Raw genomic sequence first — 15666 nt, 5'->3', positions numbered from 1 at the left:
TGTCCCCAACACCTCTTAATTCCAGTGCCTTCCCTCTGCTAATTATTCCCTTTACACTTGATATACTGCTTGTCTATATAAATTTATTTGCTTGTTTCCCCCCATTAGATTGTGAGTTCCTTGAGGGCAGGTACTATTTTTTTTGCCCCCAGTGTTTAGCACAGTGCTTAAAATACAAGAGGTGCTTAATAAATATTTATAGACCACTGGCATATATGGAGCACCTATAGTGTTATAAAGAGTAAGAAGAAGAATTACACTATGTAAAAGAAAACTAAAAAAAATAAGGAAAATATGCTGCAAGGGTTAGATTAATGCTTTATTCATTAATACTCAGTAATACCAATGAGTTGTTTTGTTTACCATAAGTTGTTGCATGAAAATCTAGAAAATTTTAGAACTGGAAAGTAATTTAGAGATTATTAGGTACTTATTCTAATTGACAGTGGGATATGACAGCACCTATGAAGAGTAATTAAATACTATGGGTATTATTTAAAAAGTACTCCTACATTTCCTATGCAAGGTCCAAACATATTACTTTATTTTCTTCTTATAAAAATCTCATAAGGGAGGGAGGGGAGGAGGGCAGGTCATTTTAAAGACTGAAAAAAAAAGTGAGGACCTGAGGGATTACAGTTTACACATAAGTGATAAGGCCAAGACTGGTATAGCAATCAGGGTTCTTGACTCAAAGCCTCAGACTCTTTCCATTAGACCACATTGTCTCATTGATTGGGTCAACTCTCTCACAAAAGACTTGGCCAAAAAATTTACAAAATACTGCCATGTCCCCATCTACCAAGCTTTATGATTAGAAAATCTAAGAAAACTAAATCCTTCTATAGCCATCAAATATAACCTAAAACTCACTGCCTGATAAGATATTCTAAAGTGAATTTTCATATGATCAACATATATACCTGAGAATTACAGAATACAGAAATACCTCCAAACAATGGTAAAAGAAAGAAATGATTTTTCCCTTCCCCTAATGGTGAATAAGGGCCTTAGTCATAAAAGACTTTGTTCAATTAGGACACTAGTCCTTTCTACACAGATACCAATAGGTTCTGCACTTAAAGCCAGGCCTAAAGAAAGAAGAGCTATTTATACCTACCTTGTTAATTAAAGCATTAGGGAGGCAGAGAGAAAGCACTGTTAGAATAACTGATCAAATAACAAAGGTGACATATTTAAATCACATCTGGAAAGAAATGAATGGCAACTGTGAAATTCACTGCTTTTCTGGGAAGTACATAGCACTTGTTCTAATAATGAAGTACCATCAATAAAGTATGGACGAGGTTCTCTAATTTAACTAAATAAAATAGCCAATAACTGGGTAACTAAAAATTCCTGAAATAATCCTAAATTTTATTTCTGTCCATGTTATTTTTCTTCATATAGGAATTTGATATTATCCTATTTAAAACAGGAAACACAGGATTTAGACCTAAAAAGAGTCTTGTATATGGGGAAAGTGGATGCCTTGGTAAATTAAATGAGGTGGATAGTAAGCAGCAGAGTTACAATTTGAAATGAATTTTAAGAATTTTCTAATAGCAGCAATACAATGATCCAGGGCAATCCTGAGGAATTTATGAGAAAGAACTCTATCCATATCCAGCAAAAGAACTGTGGGAGCAGAAATGCAGAAGGAAAATATAAGATCAATCATGTAGTTTGATGGGGATATGATTAGGGTTTTGATGTTAAAAGATAACTTTATTGCAAATATGAATAACATGGAAATAAATATGTTTTGAATAATAGCCCAGTGGTTGTCAGTTCTGGGAGGCGGGGAGGGAAGAGGGGTAGGAAAAATCATGGATCATGTAACCATGAAAAATATTCTAAATTAAAAAAATAAAATAAAGAAAAAAAAAGAATTTTCTAAGTCATATATCAGCATGCTTTCTCTGTCAAGTAGCAAAAAAAAAAACACTGTGTAGTTCCAATGAATTTCTATAATGAAGTTAGATGAATTTTTCAAAAGTAAAAGAAAAAAAATCAGATTTGATAATAAAATTTGATTTAAAATCTCAATGTTTTATACTGTACATTAATTTTATGTCCTTTTATTAATAATAATCAAAGAACTAAATATTAGCTAAGTGCTTTACTATTATTAATATTACTGTTAATAATAATAATAATAATAACTAGCATTTAAATAGAGCTTTAAGGTTTGCAAATTTTATACCATTTGATCTTCACAACAATCCTGGGAACTAAGTGCTAATATTATTCCTATTTTATAGATGAAGAAAAATAGGCAGACATAAGTTAAGTGACTCATGCAGAGTCATGCCCTGATTAAGTGGCTCAGGAAGATTTCAAACTCAGGTCTTCCTGACTCCAAGTCCAATACTCTATCCACCATGCTACTTAGTACCTAGTTGACTCTAACAGCAGATTCTAATTCATTTCCAAACTGTATAGCTACATCATAGAGTCTATAGATCTTTTCAAACTCCAGTTAAGCCACTTGGGATTTACATTTATTTATATTTAAAGATCTATTAGGAGGTGAATTACAGTTGACCAAAGGAGATTTCAGGCTCAGTATTATAAGCATTATTAGATTATCTAAATCTCCCCACTATAATCCAACTCAGCATCAATTTAGCTTACATATGTAAACCGTATGATAATAGCACTGATGAGGATTTTCTTTGAATTGGTCTGAAATGAGATGAATGGGGTGATTATGTCTTGAATCTGAAATGTGACATGTAAGCATACCTTTCAATTTTAGCACAAAGTTCATTTGGATTAATTTTGTCCAGTAATGCATAGCAAAATAACATAAACATGTTGTAAAGTTTTATAAGATTGTTTCTAAGAGCATTTCTGGAGCTAGGAAATGTCTCCTGGCCCATAATTTAAAATTTCTTTGCACTGACTTCAGATGGCTTCAATTTTGAAGCAAAAAATAAGGTTTTTATAATTGCTATAGTCAATACAAGACTAAATTCAATGCCCTGAGTTCATAGTGAAGTCCCTTTCTCTCCCTCTCTACTGTGCACACCAAATATTCTGTGTTATCAGTGTAGGACCAAGTAAGAATTTACCTGAAGCAACAGCTAGGTAGCTCAGTGGATAGAGAACTAGGCTGGGAGAGAGGGGGTCCTAGATTCAAATATGACTTCAGATACTGCCTAGTTGTATGACCCTGGGCAAGTAACTTACCTCCAAATACCCTATTACAGTTCTGACTTGGAACCAAAACTTAACATAAATTCTAAGACAAAAGGTAAAGGTCTTTTAAAAAAAGAATTTACTTGAATTTTTAAAAGACTATAATCATTAGCTTAAATAACTAATAGCACTAAAAAAAAAAGAAATGCAGGTATTCCTTCCACATCTAGGGGAATGAGGGGTACAGTACCCCACTGATCTAGAAAATGCATGTAAAATGTTTTGGCCCTCTCTTCACATGAGAGAAGAAGTTTTAATTTTCTTATTCTTTTATGGATTGTTTACATTGCTTTACTATAAAATTTGAGGCATTTGGTCATAGATTACATGTATGTCAAAACTAACATTTCTAGCCTTTGTCCTCTGCTGGCTTTCCTATTCTTTTCACAAACTTAACTTTTTACTTAGTTTAGCTTTTAAAAAGATTATGTATTTTATGGTATTAAAAGATAAAATGGGTTATGTGTTTGCATATGTACATCTTTGTGCCTGCAAGTAAGGTGTACAGGTGTTTTTCACAGATGGGTGTGAGCACTATGCATAAGAAGTGATTTCAAGTTGTTTTTTTTTTCAAGTTTGCTAATTCTTGTTTCACTAGGAAATTCATTGAATGTTTACTGTAATCATTTCTAGGAGATAGAATATAGAAAAATTATGTATTCATATTTTTTTTGCATTTCTGAGTTTCTAAACATTTTCTCTGTTGTCTACTGGTTTTGGCACATCATCTGTGGCTTCTGCAAATCTCCCCCTAAAATTCCAATTTAATTTTCTATGCCAGCCCATATTTACATGGCAATGAGGAAAGTCAAGATGTAGAAGGGATGCCTATATTTTATTTTGTTTTAAGGACAAACAATGTTTTTCTAGGTTTTAATTTAAAAGGAACCTATTTTTATTTAAAGGATGGTCAAAACTAAACAATCTCATAGCAAGATTTCCTTGTGTACAAATGGCAATGTTCCCTATAAACTTTTGATCACTATATTGATAATAACGTGGTATTTCCATGTTTATCAAATAATGAACCTTCCTCAATTTCTACAAATTCATCACTGTTTTGCATAAAAATCATAAATCCCATATATGCCAAGTCTGTAATATTAAAATAACAAGCTACAATGTTTTAAAATAGAAACATATGATTCAGGAAATGGGATGTGCCCAAGGTACAATCAAAAAGGTACTATTTCACTATACTAAAAGATGTCTATCTGCTCAATAAAAAGAAAAACAAAGGAAAAAATGAGAATTACCTCAGTATCTTCTTGAATATAATCAATAACACTGGCTTCCTAATTTTAAGAGGTATATATTATAACTTTCTGGAAAGATATAATATAGGTAATTATGCTACTTGATAGAAAAGATAGTACAATGTTTTCAAGTAATTTGACAGTGAAGTGGGTGTGATTTGGAAGACAGGGAGCCCAGGGAATAGAAAGTATAAATTAGAGATTGTTCATATTATGACAGGTGTGGGCATCATATTTCACTACTTTCTTCAAAAGTAACTTCATTTATGACATAACACTGTGGGTCTGATTTTAAGTAAACTATCAGTTGAATAGACTGATTTTTATCTTTGTCACCTTGCCTAGGGGTTAAAACTAGACTTATGAGCAACAATTTTTGTTGTTGTTTTTCATTTTTAGAATTATAATACTAAGTGTTAGCTGGTGAAGTTTCAGGATAAAATTTACCATATTTGGTGGGTCAAGTAGAGTATGATTCTCACTTAGGGGTTTAATTCTAACTTTAAAAGGAGACACTGTTTAGTTAATAAAGAAATATTCTTTACATCAGAGGCAGTGGACAACTTGTCAGTCTGACATGTCACTCAGTATTATTGGTTATTTTCAAATTTTTGCATTCCCCCATCAGCTTGAGGAAACCTAGAACATGAAGGAAAGCAATATGGAACTCCAAAAGATACCAAACTGGACAAATCAATGACCCAGCAACACTACTATTAAGTCCCAAAGAGCTCAAAGATAGAGGAAAAGGTGCAACATGTACAAAAATACTTACAGTAGTTTTTTTTGTTTTTATGGTGGCAAAGAACTGGAATGTAAGAAGCCCTCCCACCTAGGGAATGGCCTAACAAGTCATGATGGTATAGGAATGTGATAGAATAATATTAATATGATATCAAAATGAGAAAATGACAAAAAAATGACAAAAAGAAGAGTTTCAGAGAAACCTGGAAAGAATCGTATGAGCAAATGAAAAACAGAGTGAGCAGAACCAAAAAAAATGATTTATACAATGACAACAATAGTGAAAAGATAAACAACTTTGAAAGTCATAAGAACTCTGATCAGTGCAATGACCAACTATGATTCCAGAGAAGCAATGAAGAATGCTACCCATCTCCTGACAGAGAGGTGGAGATCCAGAAGGAAATAAATTTTGGAGCATGGCCCATGAAAGAATTTGTTTTGTTTGACTATGCATATTTGTCACAAAACTTTTGTTTTTCTTTTTCCCTTTTCCAGTGGGAATAGGGGAGGTAGGTGCATGACAGAGAAGACAGATTTTTGTTCATTAAAAATGTAATTTTAAAAAGCAGTCCATGGAATCTTAGAACTTGAAGAGACTTTAAAAAATTTAATTTTCCTCATCCAACACAAGGAGGTTTAGTTGATTAATGGACTAAAGTTAACCTAGATCAGTGATGGTGAACCTATGGAATGAGTGCCAAAAACAGCTCTCCATAAGCCTGCGGACATTTCTCACTTCACCTGCTCTCTGCCCAGTAGCCCAGTGGAAGCAATTCCTCCCTCCCCTTTCTGGGGTAAGGTGTTGGGCTGAGTGGCTCACAGGCTGTGTAAGGGTGCAGTGCAGATGGCAGCCTGTTGAGTCTGTGGTGAAGGTGATTCCTGTGGTGGGGCTGGAGAGGCATTAGGTTTAAGGGGAGCATAGATCACAGCATACATTGCTGGAGAGGAGCATCACCCACCCTTCTCTCCAGCAGCCCAATGCAAGCATTTCTTCTCTCCCCTGTCTGAGGCAAGGGAGGAATCAGGGGGTGAAGTGAGGGGCAAGACATGGCACTTGGTCTCTGGGGGCAGTGTGTGGCACTCAGACTCTGGGAAGGACTGGCACAGCACTTGTTCTGAGGGTTGGGGGCAGAGCCTAACACTACATCTCTAAATGGTTCACCATAACTGAATTAGACAAAGACCCCTAGTTTAGCATCCCAGGGCCCTGGACCCTGCTAATTCACATTTTTAGCAATAACTTAGATGAAGGATTGGCAGACTTCTGAAATGTATGAATGACACAAAGACAAAGGATGGCTAATAAAAGAGAATTAAGGCCCAGCTCCAAAATTTGGAAGATCATTTTTAGAAAAATTAAATGTAAATTCCTGCACTTAGGTTCAAAAAATCAATTATACAAGTATGGGATGGTGGAGAAGTGAATAAAAAGCAATTTATGTGAAAGGGATCTAGACCAAGTAATGGTGTCAGCTCAACATGAGTAAACAATGAATATGGATCCTGAAAAAACTAATTCTATTAGGTCACATTCCTAGAAAAATAGAATCCAGAACCAGAGATGATAGTTCCATTGCACTGTCACAGAAAGGCCACATTTGAAGTATTGCCCTTTTCTGATCACTATACGTTGGTAACAATATTCACAAGATAATGAAGGTCCAGAAGACAGCAACAAGAATGACGATGGGCTTTGAGATCATGCCATCCATAGATGGAAATAGAGATATTAAACCTAAAGAAGACTAGAGACACAAAATCAGTATCTTTTCAAATATGAAATAAGTCACATGAAAGAAAGACTCAACCTGTTCTACTTGACCTAAAGAGAGCCAGGACCAATGGGTAGAAGTTCTAAAAAAGCAGACTTGGGCTCAATATGAGGTTATATTTCTAGGCATATGAACTTTCAGAAAATATCTCTGAAAGTAATGGGTTCCCAGTGTTTAAGCTGAGGCAGTATGGACACTTGTTAAGGATGCCTTTGCAGGGATTCAAGTTAGGTGAGAGTGGATGTAACAATATTTGAGATCTTTTTCAATTCTGATTCTCTGACTCTAAAGCAATGAAGTGACTTGTTAAAAAATTCTACAGCAAGCATAGATAGGATGTTTATCCCATTTCTGAATACAAAGTTGAGAAGGATAAAAAAAAGGTTAAGACAATCAAACCCAAAACCCCCCAACAAAACCCATCTTCGAAGATGGCACAATAAAAAGCAGCAGAACCAGACTCCAACTCTGACCTCTCCAACTCTAAATCAAGGTTTCTTTTTTTTTTCCATTACACCTTTGAGTCTTCATCAAGTTACCTCTCCTACTTCTTTTTCTATCTCAAAATTGTAGCTTCTCAAACAATAAGGTTAAATGGCATTGAAAAATTAATGAAATCAAGTTGCCTGTCATCGCTTAGCTCTGAACCAAGTACATCCCTGCTATTTATACTCCTGGAGGTGGATTAAAAAATTATGCTCTGTATTAAAAGATCTCAATGCCTGAATGATCAAAGGGTATGAACAATTCAAAGGCAGATATACATTTCAAGAGAGTCATGTTTCAAAAAAGTATCCTTGCCAATCCATGACCTTTGGAGATGGCCTTGACCGATGGGACATGATGTTTGTAAGTACAAGCTCCTTCCTTTTTATTTTTCTGCCATGTGTTCAAAATAGGTGGTAGCTCATTCCATAAATTTATAAGCTCTTCATCTGAAAACAAGAGGCATTTTGACATAGTAGATCAAGAGCTGGGGTCAAGATCAAGAGGATGTGGGTTCAAATTTGACTTCTGTCACAAACTGGCTGTCTGGTAATCGTGGGCAAGTCACTGAACCTTGCAACATCCTGGGAAGCACCTGCATTGGTAAAGAAATGGTTCCTCAAAAGGATGGTTCTTCTGGATACCAAAGAAATCCCCCCCCCAAACAAACCCCACCCCAAAAACACCAAATGTACACACACACACACACACACACACACACACACATGCAACCAAAACCTAATCTGAAGGTAGATTTTTTTGAATAGAAAGGAAGGAGATGGCTAGTATGATCTTGTACAGTTGTGATGACCCACTTAAAGTGGAGTTCCATGATCAATATGTTCTATATATTGAAAATCCCTACCCTCAATTATTAAATGGTCAGCTCTAGGGTGGTAGGGAGGTGCCAAGAGGCTTCAAGAAGAATATAATATTGGCCAGACCTATAAATTTAACCTAAAAGTTAGAACATAAAGCCATAACATTTTGGAGCTAAAGAGAACCCTAGAGATCATCTTATACAGGCACTTCATTTTAGAGATGAGGAAACAGTCTTAAAGTGATTTGTGACTTTTTTAATCAATGTTGCAAGTTGGAGGGACAGATGGCATTAGAAACAAGTATACTCACTACTTGAGGGTACAGGATGGGAGATAACTCTTGGATTAGATGGTTAGATAGAGGCAGATAGTCACATATTGTGGGGAATAGACTACATAGGGCAGGACTTGGAGAAAGGAGGTCTTGAGTCTCAGCCTCAATTTCATCATCTATAAAATGAGAATAATAATGACCTCAAAGATATATAAGAATCAGATGAGATTTTATACCAATGAAGCATTTACAAACTTAAAAGCACTATATATTGCTGCCACTATTATTAAAAATATTTGTAACTGTGTGTTCATTTCTGAAATTAAGGATTTTGGTTTTTGTTTTTTAGCCAAGGTCCCTACTTCTATGAAGTACCACATGGAACAGGTTTCATAACCAAAATGTTGCTCATAAACTACTTAGTTTGGTGTCCTCTGTCACAAAGGCAGTCCAGCACAATGTCCCTGGCTGAGTTCCTAGTGCAGGAATAAAATATACTTATTGTTTCAGCTTTAGCCAGGTACACACACTGTTTGATTGTGAATCAATCAAATATTTATTGAGCTGTAAAGAAGTAGAAAAAAAAATCCAGTAACTTTACAAGTCAAGAAATGGTTTTCCAGGCCCAGCTTTACACACTGTCTGTGTGACCTTGATCAAGTGACTTGATCTCTCTAAAAGTGTAGTTTTTCTTGTAGGTGATTTCATGATCTCTAAGGCCCCTTCCAGCTCTTAGGCCTATAATCATTTAAATTATAAGATCACTTCCATGGTTAATATTCTAGGTTGTGGTCAGTCTAATACTATGTGCCTAGCACTGCACTAGTTAAAAGCTGTGGATTACCCCACAGCAAATTTTTGCCCTTCCCTCACCACTGAATGAGCAAATCTTAATTAGAAAGGCATATTTCTTGCCAGTCTTACAAAACCACATCCTTTTTGCTTTTGGAATTCACTGTTAGTTATTCACATATTCAATAAACTAACCCTAACCCATGGCACAAAAGAAGTATTTAAGAAATGTTTGTTGAAAAGGTGAATAAATAAAAATGAATTCCAAAAGCAAACAAACAAACAAAAAAAAACACACATCCTCAAAACTAAAGGCTCTTCTTCAAATGGGGCTGCACATTAAAAGAACTGGTAGGGGGCAGCTGGGTGGCTCAGTGGATGGAGAGCCAGGCCTAGAGACAGGAGGTCCTGGGTTCAAATTTGTCCTCAGATACTTCCTGTGTAACCCTGGGCAAGTCACTTAACCCCCATTGCCTAGCCCTTATTGCTCTTCTGTCTTGGAACCAATACATAATATTGATTCTAAGATGGAAGGTAGGGTTAAAAAAAAAAAGAACTGGAACCGGTTCCCGGGGTCATGAAAGGCAAAATATGGAACAAAAATACTTTTAAGATTCAAAAAATTAGCCCCAAAAAAATAACTATTGGAGGAGGTGAAATTGGAGTAGAAAAAAACAAGGCAGGGGCAGGTAGATGGCTTAGTAGGTGGATACAGTGCCAGGCCTGGAGATGACAAGTTCTGTGTTCAAATGCGACCTCAGATACTTCCTAACATTTGTGATCCCAGGCAAGTCACTTAACCCTAATTACCTAACCCTTACCTCTCTTTTACCTTGGAACCCATCAATTCTAAGACAGAGGGTAAGGGTTAAGGGAAAAAAAATAGAACAAAGTCTGAGAGCTTGAATCAGGAAGACCTAAATTCAGATCCTTCTTCCAATATTTACTACAGATGTGACCCTGAGCAATTCTCTTTACTTCTTTGAACCCCCAGACAATTCCCCAAAACTTAGTTACCCAGAAAGAAACCACTGATATTTCCTATATGAAATAAAGGCATAACAATTAGTTGCTCTATGATTCCATTCACCAACCCAGTGACTTCCCAAGGCACTCCTCCAGTATCTGTGTAGTCTATCTTCCACTATTAGAATGTAAGCTCACTAAGGACAGAGACTGTTGCTTTTTTCTGTCTTTATTCCCGTCTTTATTCCTATTTTTATTCCTAGTGCTTACTACAGTATGTAGCATATAGTAATCACCTAATAAATGCTTTTCATTCATTCATTCATCTATCCATCTTCTCCAATCCATAAGAGAAATTGGGATGTCCTGTTTATTCTAGTTAAGCCATTAAACATGAGAAACCCTGAGCTTTGGTGAACCCACCCCCACACTTTTCAGCTACCCTATATGTGTCTGTATAGAATAGTTTTAAGAACCTTAAAGAGCTATCTATCTAGTTCATTCCCTGGCCTTCAGGGAAGTAAGCTATTAGGATTTCCATTTTACCAATGTGGCAATGAAAGCCTAGAGGGAGTAAATGACTACTCCAAGGACATAGGCAGGCAGTCATCTAGAAAAATACACATTTCTATAAATTCTCACTTTCTGAATTGGCATTCCATGTTTGCCTGGAAATCTACACAGGCCATCCTGGTGTGGGAGGAGTATGGAGTATGAAGTTCACACGCATTGGCTGACAGCTTTCATTTAAAATAATATTTGATTATCTTGATATTTTTTCAAAACCTTTCAAGGAGACTGGCCCAAACCTGCAAAATAGTATGCAGAGACAAGTAAATCCACACACTCTGATACAGCCGCTGACCTCGCTAAAAGCAGAGATTCCCAGAGAGCTGGAGTGTTGACCTACTGTCTAATAAGTTGCTAAAAATGGGAAGTGAGAAAACACCTTCTGGCCTGGAAAACAAGACCTAGCTTTGAAATGGGGGAGGAGGAAATGGAAACTAGTTCAAGCTAGAATTGAAAAAAGATGGAAAGGTCCAGGAGAAATATAGCAGGCCTGGGCGCCTCTGGTATTTGGAGGCTGGGGTCCAACGAGGGCTTGGAAGAAGCAACAATCACCTAAAGGCGCCTGTCCTGCCCATACCAATGAGGGGCAGTGGGCAATCACGCGCAACTTGTCTTCGTGTCTTTGTCCCGCCCAATGTGGCAGCCCGGGCCCCAGGCCCTCCACCTCTGGACATCACCCACGATGCTTGGCATTTTTCTGGGGTGAACCTCGCAGTCCCCGGCGATGCTTTAAGGTGCCCAAGTGATTGAGGCAGAGGCTGAAGCTTCGGAGCGCCCCTCCCCGGCAAAAGGCCGGGAGGAAGGGGAGGGGGCAGCCCACCCCCGCTTCCACCTGCCCGGGGCAGGGCATTCCCGCGCGCTGCCGCCGCACCTTCCCCCCTCCCCCACCCCATGGTAGGCAGCTGCAGCAGCAGCCACCGCCCCCTCCCCGCGGGAGGCCCCCTCACCTTGCTCCTTCAGGCTGGTGATGAGCTGCAGCTGCTTCTCTTCGTCCGAGCTGTTCATGTTGGCGGCAGGGAGCGGGGGCGGGGGGAGGCGGAGAGGCGAGGAGGGGGGGGGGGGAGAACGAGGGGAGGGGGCTGCCCAGGGGGGTAGGAAAAGAAAGATGCCGGTGCCTTGCCGCCCTACACCCCGGAAGTTGGGCTTCCTCCCGCTCCTGCTCCTCCTTCTCCTCCTCCCGGCGCGGAGTGGGCGAGTGAGATCATCCTTACACACCTACTGCCGCAGCCGCCTCCACCAGGGCCACGCCGGCAGTGGAAGCGACGGCAGCTCTGGTGGCAGAGAGGGTGGCTGCTGGCCTCACCTGCGACCAGGGCCGGGGGAATTGCGGGAGTGCGAGCCGCAGAGGCTCAAAGTGCCCCCCCCCCCCGGGGATTTAGGGCGTAGCCGCAGATGCCGAAGTCCAGACCCTCGGGCTGCTTCCCGGCTGCACGTGCCGGCAAAGAGAATGGGGGGCGGGGACATCGGGGGCCTCTACGCTGCCCCCCAGCCTTGGGATGCTAGGGGCAAGGAGAGGGTGGGAGAATGGCATTTTGCTTTCTTCTCCTCCTACACCCCCCACCCCCATACTCAAAGACAGGAAAAAGAGAGATCGATCTTTATCCCATCCCCAATCCTTTTACAAATTATTTAAAAATCCTGGGATTCGTGTTAACTGTCACCCCCTTGAAAACCCATATGATTGAGGAGGGGTAAGGAGGAGAAACAGGACACTCAAAGTGAGAGATTTTGTGCCCTGCTGGCCTGCAATTTCCCCAAACAGTCCATTTGAAGCTTCCTGAACCATAATGGAGAATAAAGTGACAAAAATCAGCGTGGTGTGAGGTGACCTGCCCTAGGGAGAATCTGGCTTGGATTTCTGTCTGGTAAGGCACACCCACCCACCTCCACGGGGAAACTAACAAGAAATCCTTGCAAACGGAAGAGGAAGAACAGTTTACAAAACTGATCTGAAATACACATAAAGGTGGACTGGTGGTATTAGAATCGGCCCGCGGGGTCCTGTGGGACCATTTTTCATTATGGGTTACAGACTGAACCTATGGTTTCCTTGGCATAGGGAGCTTCGCTGATGAAGAAGTGCCCCCCCCCCCCCCCAATGCAGGTGGGCGCTCTCTGCAATTTAGAGTCTTAGATATGGAGAGGGAGCATCAAACTCAAATAGAAATGGAAGCCTTGAGTCCAGACATTAGCATCCCTGCAAGCTGCATATTAACAATTTTAAAACTTGGGGACAGCTGGGTGGCTCAGCCAAGCCTAAGGATGGGGGGCCCTGGCTCCAAATCTGTCCTCAGACATTTCCTAGCTGTGTGACCCTGGGCTAGTCACTTGACCCCCCCCCCCCATTGCCTAGCCCTTATAGGGCTTCTGCCTTAGAATAGAAAGTAAGAATTAAATTAAAATTAAAATTAATTAATAAATTAAATTAAAAATAAATAAAGTGTAAGGTTATCTATGCTTTATTGTCATTTTATTTTTTTTAATATTTCCCTATTATATTTTAATCTGGTTCTAGCTGCACTGGAGAGTTTTGAGCCACATGCTTGATACCTCTGGCCTAGAGCATTTGACCAGGGTCACATGGGCAGGATATGTCAGAATCCATCCTTGGCCATATGTACTGAGTTTTGAGGCCATCTCTCTATCTACTATACCATACTGCCTTTCTTCTCCATTTTGGCCCTGGTTAAAATATTCTGGTGGCCCTAGAGGAAGGGAAGGGTACAAACATTTATTGAGCTACTACTGTATGTCAGGATCTGTGCTAAGGATTTTCTCTCTTTTCTTTCCTTTTTTTCTTTCTTTTTTAAGCCCTTACCTTCTATCTTAGAATCAATACTGTGTATTGGTTCTAAATCAGAAGAGCAGTGAGGGCTAAGCAAGTGGAATTAAGTGATTTGCCCAGCTAGGAAGCATCTGAGGTCAGATTTGGACCCAGGACCTCCCATCTCTGGGGCTGGCTCTCAATCTACTGAGCCACCGATTTTTCTCTCTTTAGATCCTCATAGTAACCTGAGGAGGATGTAATCACAATATTTACTAAGTATCTACTAATTGTTTGACATGATCTCACTGTTAAAAAGAATTTGGCATACTAACTATCCTGAGTCAACCAAAGAATCTCTTGTAGCATTATGACAAAAGCATTTTTTTCTCTCAGCCATATGTGTCTAAAGCCACATCTTTGAATGGAGAAAACAGTGAGTTATCAAATAATATTTTTAATCAATCTGTTTGCAAAGAGCTCTGTTCTGGGCACTGAACAAACAAGACAAATTGTTCTGATCAGAGGGGAGATCTTATACTTTAAACTAACTCACATATTATTCCATGTTGCCTTGATTGATCCCTTCCTCTGACCTTTTGTGGCACTTACTGCCTGTACCAACCCCATCGCACTTACAAAATGTGAAATTTGGAAGGCACCTCAGAGTCATCTTGTCCAGCCTCTCCACCAGAGCAATAATCTCCTCCACAACATGTTTGCAAATTGTCATCTGACCTTTGCTTGAAGATGTCCAGTGAAGATGACCCACCTCTACTTCCCAAGACAACCAGATACATATTTGAATAGTGTGAGCTGTGTGACTGTTGCTTGAGAGTTCAAGCATAAATCTGCCTCTTCACAGCTTTCATTTACTGTTCTAATTCTGCCCTTCAAGACCAAGTAGAACAAGTCTAAACCTTCCTCTGCATCACAGCCCTTCCTTCAGGGTAGCTTAAATCTGTCTTCTCCAGATTAAAAAATTAAGAGACTTTAAAAAAAAGTTAAGCATTTATATGGCAAGTACTAAGGGCTGAGCATTTACAGATACCTCAAAGGATCCTCACAAAACTCTGGGAGGTAGATAATATTGTTATCCCCATTTACAGATGAGGAAATTGAGGCAAATAGAAATTAAGTTGACTTGCCCAAGGTTCCACAGTTATCTGTATCTGCATCTGAGTATCAGAGGCCAAATTTGAACTTCATGTTCATGAACTTCTGAAGTCTTTCTGACTTCCAACCCAACACTTTCTCCATTATACCACCTAGCTGTGTTCAGAGATACCTGTCAGGTATACTATAGGGAGAGAGTTCTTTTTGTCTATAAACTGAACTCAAATCCTGTGATTCTATGGGTTCTACCAGGAGTAGAAATTAAATTCACTGGTTTATAATTTGCACATTCTACCCTTAAATTAGGATAACTGTTGCCCAATCCTGCAGTATGTACCACTCCTTGTTCTCGTCAATCACAGCTACAATTTCTTTTAAAATCTAGGTTCTCAACTCATGTTAATTACTATAGAATACAAAAAAAAAAAACTTGTCAAGGTAATATGGGGAATGTTTAATAAATCTGTTATCCTTTTGAAATTAATTCATCTAAATTTTTCTTATGTGTATATGCATGGTAAACTCTAGAATTTATTTCCTTTCATTTTAAGAGTTTGTTGAAAACCAGCAGTTCTGGAGACCAAAAAAAGTAGGAAACCTCTAATGTAGGATTAAGTTTATCTGGATCCACATCTTGAAATTATTAAGGGCACCTAGGTATTCTCGTACTACCTTCTCTGTACTTAACTTGGGTAACAAATCACAACTTGCCATATCTGCTTTGCCTTTTCTAAGTTTCATTCTATTGTACAGAAAAAAAGCAGATGAAAAATAAGTTAATATCTGTAATTATTGTCCTATCCACCCAAAGCACCACAATTATCCTTTTTTGCTCTACTTTTCCCTAATATAGCCTTTAAAAAAATATACCCCGTGGTTGTCCTTAGTTTTTCTTGTG

At 38.8% G+C, this 15666-nt stretch overlaps 1 protein-coding gene across 3 annotated transcripts in view; it reads right to left on the bottom strand.

The window, feature by feature from the left end:
* The window catches only part of SHTN1 (shootin 1), a 116805-nt gene extending 104490 nt beyond the window's left edge, over positions 1-12315 (bottom strand). For 2 of the 3 annotated variants that reach the window (XM_007478930.3, XM_007478932.3), the window contains exon 1: positions 11836-12252. In XM_007478930.3, the coding sequence (XP_007478992.1) occupies positions 11836-11893 (58 nt within the window). In that variant the 5' untranslated portion in view covers positions 11894-12252. Of the gene's footprint in view, positions 1-11835 lie in introns of all 3 variants that reach the window. The other variant, XM_007478928.3, reaches the window with a different exon arrangement.
* Between the last annotated feature and the right edge of the window lie 3351 nt (positions 12316-15666).

The sequence above is a fragment of the Monodelphis domestica genome, chromosome 1 (assembly GCF_027887165.1).
Source record: "Monodelphis domestica isolate mMonDom1 chromosome 1, mMonDom1.pri, whole genome shotgun sequence".
In the NCBI taxonomy this organism is placed as follows: Eukaryota; Metazoa; Chordata; class Mammalia; order Didelphimorphia; family Didelphidae; genus Monodelphis; species Monodelphis domestica.
This window is presented reverse-complemented; position numbering and strand designations above follow the sequence as displayed.